We start from the raw sequence: 22,795 nt of genomic DNA, 5'->3' as shown, positions 1-22,795 counted from the left end.
TACATCTGTCAACATTTAAACACAAAAATAATCTTATAATGAATGAAGACAACAAAGTAATTAGAAAAATAAGAGGACTCTTTAATTTTCCACTTTACCCTCACCAAGAGGGCATAGTGGAAACTCGGAGAGGGCAAAGTGGAAATTACATAACACACTATATAATTGAAAATAGTGTTTAAGATACGTAAAACATAAAATAATTGTCCGTATTTAAAACATTTTGAAGCACTGCAGTTGTCACATAGGTTAGCCTACATAGTCTGAAGATTAATATCAGCACAAAGTTAATGAGTCCAGTTTTGCATTTACAACACATAATCTAGTCTTCCGATGGTGGGTCAGAATATTGCTCTCCACAGCCCAAACAGAAAACATCTTGCTACCTAGGCGTGTGGTTTAGTGTACTGGCGGCATCGTCTTACCGCCTTCGTTTTCACTCCTTTGCCGCCAGGTTTCCCATCTGCTTCTCGCGGACTGCGTTCTTAAATGGAAATGTCAGTATTTCAGTTTTCTGACAACGTCGTTTTCGGTTTGTTTCACCAGTCTGAAGCAGTACGCCTAGGCTTACTTTGGGGTGTGGAGCAATATCTTCTGGTGTCACATGAGGCTCCGCATTCGATGTTCCACACTTTAGGCATCTATCTGTGTATTCTCCTGCTTCATTGGAAGACCCATCTTCGCAAAGAATAGCTTATCAATGGAACTACTAGGCTGTACTGGCAATAATGGACAGAAGATGGAGCAAAATCATCTTCTGCGAATATGTTGCGTTCATATGGAAAAATTTCAGTCCTTGAGAATCCGCTAGTGATATTCGGAAGCACGAACGATTTCTCAAAGTCTTCACGGATCAGACCTGCCACATCATATTCACTGATGTGTCTTCCTGGATAGTTCTTCTGGAATTTGTCTACTGCAACTTCAAAATGCGTCTTGAATGGCTTGTGAACTGCAACATCGACAGGCTGCAGCTTGTGTGTTGTGTGTGAAGGAACCGACAAGATTATGATCCCAATTTCTGAAGCGAATTCAAGAGCTTGCAATGACTGGTGAGAAGTATGATCGTCAAGAACCAACAACACTGGCTTTTCTTTGTTAGGTCTGACAATTTCTGCAACAGTTTCAACCAGTGCAAAAAATTATCTGCATTTGATCCAGCCAGACTCGGAGCACCAATTGAAGCAGGATTGCTGGGTAACTTTCGGCGTTGGACCTCAGACTCATTTCGCCATCATTAATTCACATATCAATGATATCATCATGATTGATACCATATCCCGGGTTCAGTTCATGGTGCAGTGTGCTGTACTTGTACAATACGGCCTTTCAGCAACCCAATCATTCACAGAATAGGAGTGGTGAGCACAATAAGCCTCAGGCAGCAGTGTAAGCCTTCGGGTCCCTCCTCCGTAGAACAGGAAAAAAACGTAAACTATTAGCCAAATGCATTAACTATCTTGCAATTGCATATTAGGAGGAAATCCAGACTCTATGAGTGAATTCCAAACTACATGGGCAAAGTGGAAAGTTCACTCTTTCAGTTTCCACTTTGCCCTCCACGTGAGTTGCAGGTTAGATGTGATTGTATCTTGCCAAATGAATTTTTAGAAAAAAATTAGTCATCACAACTTCTTCCCAACACTTGTAACTGTGCTTTAAACATTAATAATAAAATCAGATGTTATATATATGGCGATGCCTACAGATTACTTACCATAAACAAATAATTTCTTGCAGCTCGTTTCATTGTAATCACAATTCCACCATGTACAGCGATACTAGCGCTGTGCGACTAAGTAGAAACATACATAATACCATAAGCTTTGAATATTATACTGAATAGTGCTGCTCTCTATTGTTGTAAGAGCATAACAACGATTTTCCACTTTGCCCTCCCCTTCCACTTTGCCCTCGGCTCCCCTATACCTAATACTATGGTATTTGAGGTTATGTTTGGCAAAGTTTCGTCTTTCTTGTTTTAATTTTGAAGTGTTGGCGTCATTTTTAAATGAACTATGCGTAAAGGGAACAGTGAGACATGCCACTGAAGGCTACACTGAGACGTCTCACTGTCCCCATGTACCAATGATTTGCAAAAACAAACTGTAATTATATTACATTTACCAGTAACTAACATTAAAAATGAACATACTAGTAACCAATTTAGGAACTGTAGCTTAAAATAATGGATACATTAAATTTTAATGATTTCATAAATAAAAAATTATTCACAAAATTTAAGAAAATATTAAAAATAATAAAGAATTACATTAAATTCTTATAATTATAAGCTTTGTTGTCACCAAAAATTCATTTCATTTTTTGAAATGTTTGAAATGTCATGGAAAATTCACTTTTCCAAATGTTTCAGATGTTTCAATGGTTTCGAAGTCAGACATCAAAATGATTCTAAATAAGCCTACAGAACATGTCAAGATAAAGAGACAGCAAGTTTTTGTTTTCTTTTGAAATAAATGTAAATCATTTCAATGTCCGTTAATAGACAATGTGGTGTCTCACTGTACCCTCTTGAATGGGAACAGTGAGACATTTCCATTTTTTTGACAAACACGTATCGTATATTATGTCCTATCTATTAAAATTTTTGTTTATGTATTATTATACTCCATGTTTTAATGTCTATTTCTATTGCACTTGATTTTAAAAATACTTGAATTATCACTTGCTTACATATGTCTTAATATTTTGTGTCTCACTGTACCCACTACTCCCCTACATCTGGAGTGATTTTTTTCAACAGTTCATGAGGCCCTAACAGATCGCTTTCGTGTCCTTAGAAGGAAATCAACCAGTACTGCCAGCGAATAGGGATTATAAAGAATGGACACTGAGTGAATTTTCCTGTGTTTTGTTTCTCTGTGCGCCCAGCGGCTAGTTCCACTTTCAAGGGCTAGAGGTAGTGTAATCGAGCATACGCTAAGATAACAATTGAGAATAGAATTAAGGCACAGGATCCAAACATCGCCTACCTTATTGCATAATCCAGTAACGCTTTGCTTCAAATAAATTCAAGTTAACAGCTTTTCCTTATTTCTCAGTGACAAACTAGTTGTAATAATAATATTTTATATTTCAGATATCATAAATTATATTATAAAATAATATAATACATTATAAAATAATATAATACATTATAAAATTAAGTATCGAATTCGTTTAATATTTTTATAATAATATAATATAGGTATATGGTTTTACTTCTCGTAAGAGTTTTGTTTTTCCATTTTCAGCGCTATCAAATCATTACATATTTTAATTGTTGTTGGGGTCAACGTCTGAACTCTCGTTATAAAGGAACTCTAGAGTCTAGACATTACAGTTAATGAAGGATTTGTTATTTTATGGGTCCAATTTATTTTATTTGAGTACATAATGTACCTAGATGTATTAATTGTATGTGTTATATTTCCGCTGTGTCGACTGCTAGCTGGTGTGATGTCAGCGCCAACTCTAGGGAGAAAGCAGAATCTGACGCTCTAGCTGGCTTGAAGGTCATTGAAATCGGTCCGGCTACATCAAAGGTACCGACGCGAAGTGTCCATTCTTTATAATCCCTATTCGCTGGTACTGCCATGGAGAACCCAATGGAATCTTGGGAAAAACGCATCTCCCTTCTCCTCAACAGAAGTAACCTAATCAGTTTTGACTAGTAAAAATTACTTGTACCTTCTACATAGATGCATCTGACAGCAGTGAAAAAAATGAACATTTGAGGATAATTGAATGATATTTAGCATTCCGTTTCTGTAACTCGTCATAGCATTCAATCAAAGGTTAAAACGTTGTGAGTAGACAGATATTCCTCCCAAAGAGAGTGGGGAGTTCTCTGCATTACAATGAATATTATCAACTTAGTTCCATGTGACCTAAGTAGTTATAACTGATAAGTTAAAATAACGGTAAGTTTGTGAAACAAATAAATGCCACAACCATTAACGACGCTTTAAACTTCGGAAGCCAACAAGCATAGGACTACTGGTCTCTTGTTAGCCTCTGCGAAGGTTATCCCCTCTCCTTGATTTTACGCGTTACAGGTTTTCGACGTTACGGTAGTTGATTTTGAAATAAGGTTGCACAATGCAGTGAAACAAATTTTGACAAAGGCGATCGTAGTGATACACAGAGCTTGGTGAAGACATATACAGTACAACATATTGCGTTCGTTCTATTTTACAAAGACAAAGAATGTGTATACGGAAAATGGCTGCATTCAGAGGCGTACGCAAGGGGGGGGGTTACCGGGTTTGAACCCCCTTACGATGACAATATTAGTTCTGTCTCGTAGATTTCCCCAGCTATTTATTATTGTAAGGCACAAATTGCAAACGATGGCATTACATGTGGCAAAATATTTAAATTTTATTGTTTATTAATTGATTATAATGACAGAATTTATTAAGACCTAAATTGATATTTATATTGTGACTTAGCAGCTCCAAACCCATCATCTAACATACAGTGTCTGACTCAAGATCTCTCATAAATTGTTTTAGGCATCACGCACAACACTACTATACTTTTCATCGTTGAAATTCCCTAATCCGCAGCGTTTGTATTTTAGTTTAAGTAACGTTTAAGAACAGCTACAATAATAAATAGGTTCAAGGGACTAATTGAAGCATTAATTCATACGACTCGTCTGAGTATGAAATAAACGTTTATAATACGCGGATCGACCGAGGATCGTTCATGACTCTTAGCTAGAGCGACGTGTCTGTATGAATGTTTCGACTGCCTGAGATGATTCGATATTCGGTCCTTTCTTTCGTACTTTTTAATTTAGAACTTCGATTCCAGGTGACTCTAGAATATTCTAATTAATACTACTTTAAAATAGAAATACGCAATCCATCGTAACATCAAAATTATGACCTAGAATGTTCCACTGAAATAGCTATAATAGCTAGAATTCTGCGTTCGGTAACCATTCCCGGTTCGAATCTCTAAAGCTCGTAACAGCAAAAGTGAAAGATAGCGGGAGAAGAATTAAATATAAAATGTTCCAACAAGGAAACAACTTCGATTTCGTCCAACTTCATGCGGGTTGTTATTGATTTCGATCTCGTATATTTTAGACCAGACCTGGATGTAAATACCTCAATTGAGGTACTGCAGACTACCCCTTAACTCCCCATTACACATTCCCCGGCAGAGACATTTATGTATCTGGTCGATACAAGTAGCATTGCTGAGTGACGGATTGTACAGGGACATCATTTTATTTTTACTAACATTTTTAATATTAACCTGCCTATACCTTTGGAGAACCGGAAACACAGTTTTCTATCCCCTTCCACGACTGTAGTTCGATGATACTGGTGTAAAACAAAAACAAATAACTCTACTAGGTATAGGAGGGACGAAAAGTAGTTCATCCATTTACGTAAACTAGGAAATATCGCGATTTTGAGTTCGATAATTTTCATTAGGTTTCTGTTTAATCAAAATACAGCACTGTGTTAAGAATAAGTGTTTTTACTCACGAACTGAGTTATCCATGTGAACGTATTCATTATGCAGTGTATATTATACTGTCTACAGCACATTAGCGTACAATATAGAGAAATAAGTTAAATTAAAAAATAATCATAATATGAATATTTAAACACATTTTTTAAAATGGTGGCCGTTCATTTCGATACAGGCGTCAGTTCTCTTGTGCATATTATCGCACTATAGACTATTGCTTCTAATTCCAATTGCCAGTTTCGTCCTTCGTACTAGTAACTCATGTTGAAATAATTCTGTACCTACTCTATAAAAGAGTACCTTAAGTACTGTAAATTCAATCTTCACTTCTGCCCGACCCGCACAGAAAAAATTACTCAGACATGCTATGTACTGTCCGTCCAAGTGGTTATGCCGCAGGATTGTAGAAAGAGGGGAAATCACGTGACAGTTAATTACTTAACGAGGCTCTTTTATTTAAGTTATTTTAAACAGTTGTATAATATTACGTAAACGTCCAATTCCTAACAGAAATTAATGTTTTTTTTTTTTTAAAGAGCCAAGACAGCCTAGCTTTTACAGAGGGGGGAGCAGAAGCAGATGGGAGAAATCGGGATGCGACGTAGGAAAACGGACAGTACCTGTGCGAAAATATGATTCAATATTGAAGGCTTTTTCGTCACTGGAAAACCCGAACATATTTCTGGAACGTACTATACTCACTAACTCAGTGCTGTTTACTATATGCGGCCTTGATTCTGTGTGGAGACGGTTGAACTTCATTAGTAGAGGGGGTGGGAGTGAAGTACATTCAGAAACTCAGGTACAATAAAAATTGAAGTAAAAATAAAATGATGACCCTGTATAAGTCGTCTAAAATTCACCACTAATGCACAGTGCTTTACTGTGTGTTCGTTTCTAAAACAGTGAAGTGGAAAGGATATGAGCGGGGATATTCCCTTCCTTTTCCCTTCCCCTTTATTATTATTACTTATGAATTTGTATTAATTGTAGATGTGATTGAGTGGAAGAGAAGGTCTTAAAGCCTTAACTCTGCCAGGTAAAATAAAATTATTATTATTATTATTATTATTATTATTATTATTATTATTATTATTATTATTATTATTATTATTATTTATGTCCAGGGCTATCTTAGACCATATGGTCTGTCACAGTCTGAACCGAACGTTTTTCTTGGTCTACCCAGGTTTTAAATTTCTCATGGTGGTGCCACTAATAATAATAATAATAATAATAATAATAATAATAATAATAATAATAATAATAATAAAATTATGATTATTTATTTATTTAATCTGGCAGAGCTAAAGCCAATAGGTCTTCTCTTCCGCCCAACCAGATTCTAATTCTAATTGAATACAATTGGCTTTTACTTACTTTTTATGTATTACATTAATATCTAGACCGTAAAACAACATGGAAGTGAATAATGAAAGTAAAAGTAAATAATGAAAGTGAAATAAGTAATGTTAGTGAGACAATAACAAACATTGGTAAGAAATAGTAGTAGTAATAATAATAGTAATAATAATAATAATAATAATAATAATAATAATAATAATAATAATAAATAATCCGTGGCGCTACAGCCCACGAAGGGCCAAGACCGACCAGCCGGCTGCTGACCTCACATGCCGAAGCAGAGGTGGACGATCATCCAATCAGAAGGCATGATGAGCTCCCCAGCCGTTATAGCTGGTTTCCGTAACCGAATTTCGCTACCTATCGTAGCTCCCCAAGTGCATCAGGATGCTGAGTGGGCACCGGTCCCATACACTGGCCGAAATTTCATGAGAAAATTTCTTCCCCTATGAGAACTCGAACCAGCGCGCATTCCGTAACGCGAGTCCTAGGGATGATGCCTTAGACCACGACACCACGGCGCGGGACTAATGATAATAATAATAATAATAATAATAATAATAATAATTTAAATATTTATTAAGTGATATATATATATAACCATTAAACATTGAGAAACTTGGAACAACTATTATCGTTAACAAGAATTGTTAGCAAAATATTTCTTTAGTATATTCTTAAATTGGTTTGATGTCTGACAGTTCCTGGCATTACTCGGCAGGGAATTCCAAAGTCGAGGAACAGCCACAGTGATGAATATGAGCATGTGATATATTCAAAATATATTGAAATAAATCAATAAGGTGTGTCAAAAATCCGTGCTGTCCCTTCTTTGAAGATACGTTCCTTATTCCGAAAGAAATAAAACAAACCAATAATTTAGAGGATTGAATATAACTTACGTATTAAGAAAACGATGTTATAGGAGCTACAAGAAGAGAAAATATCTGTATAAAACATTACCCAACACTGGAATAAACGTTGGAAAAGATAAAGAAAGTAAATAATTAACATAAAAGATTGACAGAACGTGTTAACATAAAATTATTATACAAAGAATAAAATTTGTAATATTCACGTGATGATGTCAGTGTACGTTATACTCACCCTCGATTCCGCCTAGAAACCGTTAAATAATGAAGTATGACGACACTCAGCAAGATTAGTCTATACAGTATAAGACAACAATATTATTGCAGTCGTCAAGACTGCTTTACGCCATAAAATAAACGATAAATAACCTCATTCCAATGCAAAAAAACAACAGAGCCGCAATAAACAGTTACTGAATGGAGGTAGTCTTAAGTGAATTTAAAATAGATCTATATGTAGCTAAGCCTTATATATTTGTGAAGTAAAATACATAAGTTATTTAATATTTAAATGAAATTCTGCTTCATTACTAAGTTGAAACTTGACTTGGTAAATGTAAGTTACATAATCACGAACAGGTCCATGATGGCCGATCGGCTGGAGCACACATGATTGGGAGATTCTGCAACACAATACCCAATATCACATCTACGCACAACAAGATCTACTTGTGGTTCCGCACAGATCACTCAGTTGCCCGCGGTGGCATCTCTTTCAACTGGAACTCGACTGACCCAGGTAATCTATGCTCACTTACTTACTTACTGGCTTTTAAGGAACCCGGAGGTTCATTGCCGCCCTCACATAAGCCCGCCATAGGTCCCTATCCTGAACAAGACCAATCCAGTCTCTATCATCATATCCCACCTCCCTCAAATCCATTTTAATATTATCTTCCCGTCTATGTCTCGGCCTCCCAAAAGGTCTTTTTCTCTACGGCCTCTCAACTAACACTCTAAATGCATTTCTGGATTCGCCCATACGTGCTACATGCCCTGCCCATCTCAAACGTCTGGATTTAATGTTCCTGTGTGCAGTTCTGTGTTATGTAATTTTCTCCATTCTCCTGTAACTTCATCCCTTAGCCCCAAATATTTTCCTAAGCACCTTATTCTCAAACACCCTTAACCTATGTTCCTCTCTCAAAGTGAGAGTCCAAGTTTCACAACCATAAAGAACAACCGGCAATATAACCGTTTTATAAATTCTAACTTTCAGATTTTTTGACAGCAGACTGGATGATAAAAGCTTCTCAACCGCATTTACCACATTTATTCTGCGTTTAATTTCCTCCCGAGTATCATTCATATTTGCTCCCAGGTATTTGAATTTTTCCACCTTTCAAAAGATAAATTTCCAATTTTTATATTTCCATTTCGTACAATATTCTGGTCACGAGACATAATCATATACTTTGTCTTTTCGGGATTTACTTCCAAACCCATCTCTTTACTTTCTTCAAGCAAAATTCCCGTATTTTTCCTAATCGTTTGTGGATTTTCTCCTAACATATTCACGTCGTCCGCATAGACAAGAAGCTGATGTAACTCGTTCAATTCCAAACCCTCTCTGTTATCCTGGACTTTCCTAATGGCATACTCTAGAGCGAAGTTGAAAAGTAAAGGTGATAGTGCCTCTACTTGCTTTAGCCCACAGTGAATTGGAAACGCATCTGACAGAAACTGACCTATACGGACTCAGCTGTACGTTTCACTGAGACACATTTTAATTAATCGAACTAGTTTGTTGGAAATACCAAATCCAATAAGAATATCATATAAATCTTCTCTCTTAACCGAGTCATATGCTTTTTTGAAGTCTATGAATAACTGATACACTGTACCCTTATACTCCCAATTTTTCTCCATTATCTGTCGAATACAAAATATCTGATCAATAGTTGATCTATTTCGCCTAAAAACCACACTGATGATCCCCAATAATTTCATCTACATATGGAGTTAATCTTCTCAAAAGAATATTGGACAAAATTTTGTACAACGTCAACAAAAGTGATATTCCTCGAAAGTTACTACAGTTAGTCTTGTCCCCCTTCTTAAAGATAGGTACGATTATGGACCCTTCCATTGTTCTGGTACAATTTCCTTTTCCCAAATAGCAAGTACACACTTATAAATTTCGTTAGATAATGCGCTTGCACCCTCTTGGCCATCTTCAAAACTGAGTGGTCTTTGCGCCTTCTGATTCCGTTTCCTGTGGAGTGCGTTTGTGTAATGTAATGTGGAGTCAAATAGTGTGTGTGTTCTGAAATTGAATTGTGTGTTGAGGATTTGATGCGGGTATGTTTTTGTGTGTCTGTATATTTATATTGTTCTAATGTATTTAGTTTCTGGTTTTTCATTTAGAGATGTAGAATTTCCATGTCTATGTCTATGTTGCTGTAGATGTGGTTGGTGTTTGTGATGTTTTCAGCGTGTTTAGAAGTGTGGAAGAACACATCACAGCCATAACCAAATCACAAAACACTTATAGGCTAAGTACCTATATAATTATTGAGTTAAGAAGAACTTGCAAGTGTCGGAATATTTAATTGCCACCTCGTTGTCGCGAAACTATTGCAGTAGGTTTATGAAGCGAAAATTAAGTGAATGACTGTGAGAATATTGTGTCTTACTGATACACCATCATTGTGATGTGACTTGAAGAAATGTTGACGAGAGATGAGTTGTAAATTAACAAGCACACTCACATATACTTGTACTGAAATAATTTTATCTTCATTCTATGCAGTATGTGGATCCCAGAACCCGATTTACTTCACCACTCACGGATTGCTGGCGTCGCCTGGCTCTCCAGGTCGATACCCGAACAATCGTGACTGTTACTGGACACTCATCGCTCCAAATAGCCGACGCATCCAGCTGCACTTCTTCACAATGCAGATAGAAGCATCCGCAAACTGCAGCAACGACTATCTAGAGGTTTGTACGAAATCATATCATGTGCTTTATGTCGATTTCATTCATCTGTCGAAAGCAAAGATTGGAATTTTCACGAAGCACATAGGCGTACCTAACTTATCTCTTGTATGAGAATATCATGGCTTGTATAAAAAAAATCAAATCATGCTTCTCATGTCGGTTTTTTTTACTTAATAAAAGTTATATTTTTGTTGTCAGTAAATCTTAAAAACACTATTTGATTATTTGTATTATAGAGGAGACGGCCTCCAGATATGGAGGATATATTAATTAAACGCAGAATAAATATGGGAAATGCCTGTTATTATTCGGTTGAGAAGCTAGTCTGCCGTCAAAAAATCTGAAAGTTATAATTTATAAAACAGTTATATTACCGGTTGTTCTATATGGTTGTGAAGCTTGGACTCTCACTTTGAGAGAGGAACAGAGATTAAGGGTGTTTGAGAATAAGGTTCTTAGGAAAATATTGGGGGCTAAGAGGGATGAAGTTACAGGAGAATGAAGAAAGTTACACAACGCAGAGCTGCACGCATTGTATTCTTCACCTGACATAATTAGGAACATTAAATCCAGACGCTTTAGATGGGCAGGGCATGTAGCACGTATGGGCGAATCCAGAAATGCATATGGAGGCCGGCGGGAAAAAGACCTTTGGGGAGGCCGAGACGTAGATGGGAAGATAATATTAAAATGGATTTAAGGGAGGTGGGTTATGATGGTAGAGACTGGATTAATCTTGCTCAGGATAGGGATCAATGGCGGGCTTATGTGAGGGCGGCAATGAAGCTCCGGGTTCCTTAAAAGCCAATAAGTAAGTAAGTAAGCAAGTAAGTATTTAGTACTATTTTTTACCAGTTAATTAAATAATTCAATAGTAATTCATTGAGTTTTAATTACATTGTTTTCATTTTTTTATTTTCGCAGATAACTGTCGGGGAGAGTATAGTTAAAGTCAATTTACAATAAATTACGATTTTGATTCGTACACAGAGAACTTTCTAGCTCCAATGAACGACATAGTGATTCATTTATCAATTTGCTTATTAATTTATGTGTTTAGACACTTACTTATTTTACATATATACGCATTTATTTATTTATTTATTTATTTATTTATTTATTTATTTATTTATTTATTTATTTATTTATTTATTTATTTATTTATTTATTTATTTATTTATTTATTTATTTATTTATTTATTTATTTATTTATTTATTTATTTATTTATTTATTTATTTAATCACTTTATTGGACATTTTTATTTCGGAATTTATTCATTCAGTTGCTCATTCATCTATTTAGTGAAATATTTATGCTTACTTATTTTACATTACTTATTTCATTGATATATTTATTCATCCCTGCGTCCCTACTTATCAATAATTGTCTTATTTTTTTATACTTTGTATGCCTCATTTATTTTTGACCTGCTGTTCACATTTTATTATGCTTTTTTCTTTCCTTCTCTATGTTATATATTATGTCTGATTTCTTCTTACTTGTTGTTTACATTTCATTATTATTATCTTATTCAGTTTTGTGTGTAAAATTGTAGTGTACTTTGTAAATTTGTAGTGTTTTTGTAAAGCAATTTTTACTCCTGGTTGAGTGTTAGAGAAGGCCGTATGGCCTTAACTCTGCCAGGTTAAATAAATCATTATTATTATTATTATTATTATTATTATTATTATTATTATTATTATTATTATTATTATTACTTTCGACAAAATCTTCCTGTTGATAATTTATCTAAACAATTTACTTCTATTAAATAAAAAAAATATATAGGTATTTATTTCTATATACTATTTCCACGACGTAAATAGCAGATCACTTATCTGTGGCACGCTAAGTATACCTCTTCATAGAACATCTTGTTATTCATCATCTTTTACAGTATCCACCTCGCGTCAATGGAATTCCTTGTCACAAAGTATTAGGGGCTGCAAGACAATAAACACCTTTAAAAACAGCTTAAAAGATAACCTTATTAGCATTTCACTGCAATCATATTGATTTAAACTATCACTGACTACATTGTTACTTCTTTCTTTAGACATCATCCTGATAGTGCTGTATTTTCAAAATTGTCTCATAATAATCTCTTTCCATTATCTAATATTGTTTGAAATATATTAACATTCTATGTATTTTAGCTTAATTCTGCTATACAGTTTATTTCAGTGTTTAATTAATAGTTCATAGTATTTTGTTGTTTAATTCGTAAATAACTCTTGTATACATGTAACTCTCATCTAAATCAAATTGTTGAATTCTTTGTAAGTTCATGCGTATGTATATATATATATATATATATATATATATATATATATATATATACTTTTTGCTGGTTGAGTGGAAGAGAAGGCCTTACGGCCAAATCTCCAGCTAAAATAAATCATTATTATTATTATTATTATTATTATTATTATTATTATTATTATTATTATTTCCGTACAGAAGTTCCATTTATAATAATATTATATTAAAAGAGTGAGAGGTTCCGGATATTTGCAACAGAACTTATTAATGCAATTTTACCACCTTTTACAGAAATCATATTTTGAAAATATTAGATCTACTGCAAGTTTCCATTAGAAAAATTCTCTGCGTAATACTAGACCGAACCATTGCGTTAGAGTGACAAACAGTACTTTAACAGTCACGCGCTATCAGCAGTGGGTAATGCAGCTTACGCGGGAGGGAGTGATATAAGTGCCGCTGTATATCGCATCAGTTTGCGCTATAGCAGCCCTCCAATTATAAATGGATCTCCCTGTACAATTAAAACTTGTTAGTGCGCCCGTAATTAATATCCTGTAAAATAAATAAAATTGATTATATATGGAGGTGACGGTAAATTGCAGGTTTTGTCGGGTTGGCAACAGCATCAAGTGGCAATTTATTGCAATACTTCTCACCCGAGACCACTCACTTTACCTGGCAATCAAGCAACCTTGCATTTCCACACTAACGAGGCCGTAAATGATGCCGGCTTTCAGATCTCTTACACCAGCATCGAAGGTAAGATCTTATATTCCCACTTATCTTTAGGTTTGAAATTTTTTCTTTTCATTCTGTCAAAGGTGACCTATTAAGGAAACACCTTTCTCGTTCATTGTCTTCATACGGGGCCGTACCATTGCATGTTTTGTTTTGTTTTTAATTTCTCAATTCGTTAAATCCTTTGAAAAAATATATATTCTAATAGAGAACTAATAGCTGTTAAGCTTTATTTGAGCCGTTCAGAGCAGAAGTGGTGAAAGTCAAAAATGGGTAATGAGGGTTAAAGTAAACATTCTGTAAAATACAGCGCAAAGTAGCAATTAATATTCAGTTTATTTAAACTATTAGTAGTAGTAGTATTTATTTATTTAACCTGGTAGAGATAAGGCCGTCAGGCCTTCTCTGCCCCTCTACCAGGAGATTCCAACTACAATATCAACAATAAAATTACAATTAGTATTAAATTTACAATTACAATTACAAATAATATTACAGTTAGTATTAAATTTACAATTACAATAAAATCAAAGTACGAAAAGATTACCTGAATAATTAAAGCTAGATAATTTATCATAGAGAAACAAAGAATATTTTATATTTACTGAATTACAAATTAAATCTAGAATAACAAAATTGTATAGTGATGAAATTACTGAATATTGAAATATTTTGTGATAGATTAAAGAAACTATTTACAAGTAATCAATTACTGACCAAGTGCCTAGTAAGTTTTCGTTTGAATTCAATTTTATTTCGACAGTCCCTGATGCTAGCAGGTAGCGAATTCCAGAGTCTTGGCAGGGCTATTGTGAAAGAAGATGAGTAAGAGGAGGTGCGATGGGATGGTATTGTTAGTACTGTTTCATGACGAGAGCGTGTGTTCAGATTATGGTGGGAAGAAAGGTAAGTGAAGCGAGACGACAGGTACGAAGGAATAGAAGAGTTCAAGATTTCGAAGAGAAAGAGAAGTGAATGTAAATTTCTTTTCTTATCTAGTTTAAGCCAACCTATTGCTTCCAGGGATGGGGTAATATGATCATATTTACGAACATTGCTTACAAAACGTACACACAAATTATGAGCACGTTGAAGTTTCATTTTGTTGTCGCTAGAGAGGTCAGTCAGTAAAATGTCCGCATAGTCGAAATAGGGAAATGCAAGTGTCTGCACAAGGGACTTTTTTAAGCAAGAGGGGAGATGAACATTTATCCTTTTTAGCACATGGATAATAGAATATACTTTTCTGCAGGTTTCTGTAGTAGTCGGTGGATAGCACGAAGGACATATTAATTGCTACTTTGCGCTGTATTTTACAGAATTTTTACTTTAAACTTCATTAACCAATTTTGACTTACACCACTTTTGCTCTGAAAGGCTCATTTATCACGAGTTAAATGACTTTAAACAGCTTTTCCGTGTAGCCCATTTCTGTTTTCTTTCCATTATCATTCTACAATTCCTCCATTATAGTCATGTTATCTTCCTACCGTCTCTGAACAAGTACAATTTTATATAATTTTATAAATAATGTTGTCTTTGGAAGGATACCAAAAAATATATTGGAAAAATGTTAGTTGAATCTGTAGTAAACAACGGAAGTGAAATATGGGTAACGAATGCATATTATAGAAAAAGAATTTTGTCCGTATAAATGGATTATTTGAGAAGAAGTGCTAGAGTCTCCCGCTTGGACCACATTAAAATTGAAGAAATTAGGCATAGAATGGATGCTGAAGAGACAGTGTTAAATAGAATAAAAAATAAGAGTTTGAAGTGGTTTGGTCATGTGATGAGAATGGGTGAAGATAGATGTCCTAAACAAATTTACCAGCGGAAACCTCCAGAAAGAAGAGGAAGAGGTAGACCAAAAAGAACTTGGGACAACGAAGAAATGGAGGTCATGCACAAGAGAGGGTTGAGGACTGAAGACGCACAAGATAGAAGGCTTTGGAGATTGGCATAGGAAGACGGCAGTAGCTGTAGAATCCTGAATATATATATATATATATATATATATATATATATATATATATAATGTTATCTTTGTATAGCGAGTAGCAGTAGTCATTATATAACTCCATTCCTTATTTGCTATAGTTGAGCGATTTTCGTGCCCCCTTCTATTATCTTTATTTTTCGTAGCTTACCGGATAATGTTCAACTATTATATGTAAGGATTAAAATTTTATTTTATTGAGGAAAACCTAGGAAAAACACAACGAAATAAAAAGTCCAAGCGGTAATCGAACCTATGTCCGAGCACAGCTCGAGATCTGCAAACAAACGCGTCTACCGACTAACAAGCAAACGTTATGATGGGGGCAGATAAAAAAGTTATTTTTTTTCTTCCACCATGTTAAGAATGTCAAAAGAAGTGCTTATACAAATTTTGACCACTCGACCGTAATTACGAGGCCGTCTAGAAAATGATTTTCCTTGGGGCCGTTTATAGAAAAAAAAGCACAATTGCATGGAAATATTTTTATTGAAACAGATACAGCAATTGTTGCGCTATTTGTCAACATATCCCCCACTGGAATTGAGCCATTTATCATACCACGGGATCAATTTTTGTGTCGTAGAAGTCAGCCGCCTCAGATCGGAACCAGCGTTTGACTGGGTCTGCACTTCTCTCTGTCAATCTCATGACATGAGAACTGTCTCAATTCCGATGGAAAATATGTTGAAAAATAGCTCAACAATTGCTGTGTCTGTTTCAATAAATTTATCCTATGAAATTGTGTTTTTTTTTCTGTTAACAGCCCCTGGCAAACTTATTTTTTTACGGCCTTCATAATTGCGGTCGAGTGGCCAAAATTTGTATAAGCACTTCTTTTGAAATAACTACTGAAGCTTTCCTGGCGACGTGATAATTCGAAATTTTCTCAGGCTTCCAGCCAGGTCATAAGTTGGTGATCCACCGACGTTTCGAGGAAGATGAACATCCTCGAAACGTCGGTGGATCACCAACTTATGACCTGGCTGGAAGCCCGAGAAAATTTCGAATTACTTCTTTTGAAATTATTATTATGGTGGAAGAAAAAAATTTAACTTTTTTTATCTGCTCCCATCAGAACGTTTGCTGTAAGCCCGGCCGGTGGCTTTCCCTTGACTTCATCAAAGAAGCTGATAAAGAAATGCGATGCTATAACAAGACTAAAGATACGTTTTTAAGTTAAAGCCAAAGGTTTTCGTTGGCCGTAACTGACAGTATTGAAAAACTACAAATATATGAGTTCTTTTCCAGGTTTCCCAGGCTGTGGGGGCGTTCTTACAGCACCCTCTGGTGAAATTCAGTCCCCGAACCATCCTGACAGGTACCGCGAGAACTTGGACTGTGAGTGGCACATACAACTGCCAGTCGGGGAGCGCATTCGCCTCACATTTCTGACCTTTTCACTCGAGGACTCGCCACGCTGCTTGTACGACTTCGTTGCTGTAAGTAAGACTGCGACCTTGTCCTAACAAGCAAACATTCTGATGGGGGCAGATAAAAAAGTTAATTTTTTTCTTCCACCATGATGATAATTTCAAAAGAAGTGCTTATACAAATTTTGGCCACTCGACCGCAATTACGAAGGCTGTAAAAAAGTAAGTTCTCCAGGGGCCGTTAACAGAAACAAAATAAAATTTCATTAAAAAAAATTATTGGAACAGGCATCAAATTGAAATGTAGAGGGTGAAGAAAGCGTATTGGTATGTTACTTAGTCATTCTGTAAACGTAACGTTCGCCAACTTTTGTCGCTGGTCCTTCTACAATATCGGATGTATTTTTCTCCATCATTTTCGTAAGTACTTACTTCATTTGTGTTCTTCCTCCTTTTGCGATTTCTTACATTATCTGATTTTCAAAGTTTATTAATTCTCAAAATTAATCTTCCCAACACAGCAAAATTTCTACGTATTATTTTTAAGAATACAAGCCCTCACATGTTTCGAACGTTATGTCCCCTTTATCTTCACATGAAATTATACATATACTTCTTTTAACGTAACGTTCATCAACATTTTTTGTCGCTGGTCCCTCTACAATAACGGACATATACTTCTCTCGATCATTTTCGTAAGTATTTACTTCATTTGTGCCCCCCTCCTTTTAGCGATTTTTTTTACATTAATTGAATTTAAAAATGTATTAATTCTCAAAATTAATTTTCCTAGCACATTAAAATTCCTAGGTATTATTTTCAGAACACAAAACCTCATATGTTTCGAACGTTACGTTCAAGCTGTAGGGTAATGGTTGGTAATATTGTGATACTAATAATATTGTGATAGTTCTTTTTGAGAATTTTTTACAATTTTACAGAGCGAGAGGAAGATCGGTTTTTTTCGTCAACGTATTAAGGGAATGTTTGTGGACAAGTTTCTGCACAAAACCGGTCCTTCTCTCGCTTAGTAAAATTGTAAAAAAAAAAAATTCTCAAAAGTACTATCATAATATTATTAGTATCACAACATTACCAACCTTTATCCTATATCTACTTCCGTTCATCAATTTGTATCAACACATGAACTTGACATCCTGTAAATGTAGTCTTCATGTTACTTCTGTTATACATATTTTTAACCATATGGATTTGTTCTTATTGTCAACTTTTATACAGTTTTATTTTATATATTTGATCAATCAATCATATTTTAACAATTTTATTCCTTTATACATAGATTTTATTACTAATTTTATCTATTTCCATATGCATCGTTACAATCGATCAAATTGTTCAATTTCACATTTAAAACCTATGTCTCACCGTTTGTTTACATTATAACATTAGTTGTTTGTAGTGTCTGCGAGAGATTTGATGATGGTTATTTGAACTGAAAACGTTCATCAACATGTAAAAAATTGCATATTTGCGTTTTTCACTATGTGATTTGATACGTTTGACGGCTTTAACAATAAAACTTTGATAATGTGTACGGCTTATCGGACTCAATATGGTCTTTAAATTCATTAATAGTTTAAAATGGGCCTGTTATTCTATTACCACTCATATAGCACCGGAATCCTATTTTATTTTCACATCATGGAGGACTCTTCATATAAGAGATTGGTTTTTAGGAGCTTGAATACCTGTCGTCTTGGGTATTTACATACACATTGAGATTAAACAAAGCCTTGTCTGAAAACAGAAGGTAATTATGATCAATTTTTCAATTATGTACTATTTTTAAAATCCACTCACAATATCTATGCGTAATTACAGAAGTTGACAGTTCACTTTTGTTTGATGAATTTTGTATGGCTAAAGCCACTGTAGTAGAAAAATTATGTGAACAGAATACTAACAATGTAACAGCATAGGATAGGTGGACGGCAATTTCCAAAGTATTGAAGGAGAAAAATCTTATAATAACAGTCCTCTCTAAGATTATAGAATTCATGCTTTGCCTTCCAGACTAAAATACACCCATAGGACGTATTGTTTCAAAAATAAATAAGTTATTGGTTATGTGAAAAGGTCAATATTTTGGAATCTACCATTGCAAATGCTTTAATGCTACAATGTAATTTCAGTTCCTCATACACGGAAATTGATTGTCACAGAAAGATTTGTGAAAAGATTAATCGAGTGACAAATAAGCAAACATGAATGAGGCTTTTTCTTTATATGAAAGATTTCTGAAAAAAGTAAAGTTGTTTTAAGTGTAGGCTTAACAGTATTCTTTCGTTTGTTAACTGCTTTGTATCAATTTTACATAACTTTTTAATTATCTTTTAACTGCAATTTCGCTACAAAAATGTCGATATAGTGTCCCGTATTTACAACAAAGAATATATGGTTGGCTTATTGTACTTAAATACCAGCTGTGCAATATTTATTATATTTGTCTACCATTTTAAACTAAAATTGAAGACTTGAAGTAAATAAAGATCAAACATTGTGATTTTAGTTAATGTACCTTGCCCAATAACGTAGGCTAAATTAAAAATTACCCCCAGACTCGTTTCTTTATCGTTTTGTTAGTTGTAGATGGTGGGACGTGGACGTGAAAGTGTTCATAGCTTCAACGTATATTATATGACATATGACACATTTTCATAGAAAATTTGAAAATGTCACTTAGATCCTTATTTACTTCAAGTCTTCAATTATAATCAGGCACACACGAGTTACTCGCACAACTAATGTCAGATTAATGTGAACCATGAGGTTCGCCGAGACCGTTAGTTAGTCTACGACGTATACTACACAATCGCTTGCGGATAGCAATGTTACCTACCGCATTCCTATTGGGAGATAATTCACTCACCTAGTACAAGAAATTGTAAACATGTTCAATTCCTGAGGAACAGAGATAAATATTCAATTTTTATTTTTCAGTTAAAATTTAAGTTCTGATATGTTTCATTTGTAAACCATACACGCTATTAACGTGGGTTGGGAAAGGAGAGATCTACATAGTGTATACAACCATTAACAAAGATAAGGTCCAATGCAAATAGTCCAATGAGCTAAAAGATCCAACAGAAATTGTCCAGATAACAAAATGTCCATGATATAAAGTACAGAAGGAATTAGTCCAAAGTACGAACTGGTCCAATACTTATATGATCCAAAGTACGAAATGGTCCAATACTTATATGGTTCAGATAAACATATTGTCCAGTGAAGTTATGGCCCAATGAAAAAAAAAAAAGGTTCTATAGAAGGTACAAGCTGACATAAAGTCCAACGGAAAAGTCATTGAGTTTTAATCTGAAGAAATTCTAGAACTTGCATCTTATGTTGAAGCCACATAATATTAGCGGACGTGCTGCTAGAGGAAGAAGGCGAGCAATCCCGCCAAGATTCGCCCCTGGGACACGGAATGTAGGCCTACTCTTATATTAACTGGTACTCAATGGTTGACAACGTACAAACAATGTAGTGGAAGGTTTCCATTCTCAATTTCAGCGACTAGTAGTTGCTCACCATGTTAACATCTGGAGATTTATTCAACACCTACAACAGCAACAGGCCGATACGGAGACTCTAGTTACTCAAGTGTTAGGAGGCCATTTATATGTGAAACAACCATTAAGCAGAACATATATTGCAAATCATCATAGTGTTCAATATTGTGACTAATAATCAAGAGTATAAAAACAATAATGACATTCCACGATATTTAAGGGCCATTTCATACCACCTTAAGCTCAACAGCAGTCCCGAGGAAGACATTAATCCTGGAGAGGGAGACATTTTTTAGTGTAAAGTTATTTTTGGAAATAAATATTTTGATTCTTTCTTATTTACTGTTTAAGGATAATTTCTTGTTTTGGTACATTTACCACTGTCACTGGACAATTTGTGTTTGGAAATTGGGTACTTTGAATGAAGGGGGCTTATTACTATGGACATTATGAAAAAAGGACTTTTCACTTGGTTGGACCTTTTGGAAAGTGGACATTTTGTGTATTGGACCTTTTGGGAAGTGGGTGTTTTGTGTATTGGACCTTTTAAAGACAATGACGTTACCATCATCTGAACTTTATTTCAGTGTGGACGAATTGAAATTGGACATTGTCTCTGATAATCTATATAACTTTACTTTGTAGGGCATCACATATTGGCCTAATTGGCATGTACATTTTGTACGAATCATGAAGTCTTATGAATATAATTTAGATAAAAATATATATATTCATTGTAAACTATATGAAAGTAAGAACTCTTATTTCGTATAAAATTATATTTTCTGGAACTTCAGCTCAAGACTGGTATAGGTGAGGATGCGGAGATTGTCGGCCGTTACTGTGGCAGCAGAATGCCAGTTCCTTACACGTCCATCGGCAATGAACTCGTAGTACACTTCAGCACTGACTGGTCGTACAACGCCGAAGGCTTCCGCATCAAATATGAAGCAAGTGAGTGTTATTGTTCAGTCAACTGTCCAAAGAAAGGTTTGAACCTCATAAGTGACACCAATAAGGCATCACTCATGTGGCAACTAAGCCAGGAGATAATGAGGTAGGGTGGCCAGTTCCTTTCCCCCTTCATTGCATACATCACTGACTAATAACATTACACTAGTCAGACTTCAGATCTATACAAACAATTGTTTTTCCTCTGACACATATCGTTAAGTATGATGTGCTCCCTGATAATAGATGTACAGTCTTAGAAAAAAGCTTTGTGGCACAGATACTTTATAAGTCTCAGAATGAAGGCAGTGCGCATGATCAGACATACAGCGAAACAAAACTAATTTTATTACCTCAACTAGTCGTTCTCTTGTGAACCAGGTCGCTCGTCCTCTGATCATGCGCACTGCCTTCTTTCTGGGACTTACAAAGTATCTGTGCGGCAAAACTTTTTTCTAAGATTGTACATATCGGCCACAACTATAATCAGACGCACAAATGTGTGTGTAACCCGGTAAAGAGTTAGAGTAGAATCCCTCCTATCCGGCACCAAAGGGACCAGACTAGTTTCGGATACGAGATTTTGCCGGATAATTGAATAAATACCGGTTATACAAAAATAAAAGCTCGTATTCCATTATGCCAAATGTTGAAAATGCAGCCATGTGAAGCTTATTTCTCTAACACTTGCTCATAACTGAATAAACATAAAAACTGTATGGATTTTCTTTATTAAAACACATCACACAACACAAATAATACACTAATTTTAGTATTATGGATATATTAATTTGTCCTAAAGAATTTATCTGTAATATTGACACCTAATATTTTAGGAGAAAAATTCACTCCGGCGCCGGGGATCGAACCCGGGTCCTTGATTCTATGTACCAAGCGCTCTGGCCACTGAGCTACGCCGAATTCAATCCACAGCACTGGATCGAATTCTCCTCCTTCAATGTTTCCCTTTGTGGCCAAACTCCAAGTTAGGCATAATGTTGACGTTTATGTCCAATGTCAACTGTCATTATACTAGGAGCGCATTCAGCTAAGTAACTTGTTTGACCGGGAATCCGCAGTTATTATGCACTGCTAGCTAAGAAAATATTATGGATATATTAATTTGTCCTACAGAATTTTTCTGTTATATTGACACACAAGAATATTATATTATTCTTCTACTTATTAACTACATACGCATTTTCCGTGTTAACTTTTTATCCTCATATTCATTATTTTTGTAGATTATTAATAAAATAAAA

The 22,795-nt window shown here is 35.0% G+C and overlaps 1 protein-coding gene across 1 annotated transcript in view; it reads left to right on the top strand.

The window, feature by feature from the left end:
- The window catches only part of Cubn (Cubilin), a 300,325-nt gene that overhangs the window by 26,322 nt on the left and 251,208 nt on the right, over positions 1–22,795 (top strand). Inside the window, exons 15-19 of the mRNA XM_069832790.1 lie at positions 8,310–8,469; positions 10,483–10,673; positions 13,542–13,698; positions 16,928–17,118; positions 21,380–21,536. Coding sequence (XP_069688891.1) covers positions 8,310–8,469; positions 10,483–10,673; positions 13,542–13,698; positions 16,928–17,118; positions 21,380–21,536 — 856 coding nt within the window. The remainder of the gene's footprint in view (positions 1–8,309; positions 8,470–10,482; positions 10,674–13,541; positions 13,699–16,927; positions 17,119–21,379; positions 21,537–22,795) is intronic.

Source organism: Periplaneta americana, chromosome 1, assembly GCF_040183065.1.
Source record: "Periplaneta americana isolate PAMFEO1 chromosome 1, P.americana_PAMFEO1_priV1, whole genome shotgun sequence".
In the NCBI taxonomy this organism is placed as follows: Eukaryota; Metazoa; Arthropoda; class Insecta; order Blattodea; family Blattidae; genus Periplaneta; species Periplaneta americana.
This window is presented reverse-complemented; position numbering and strand designations above follow the sequence as displayed.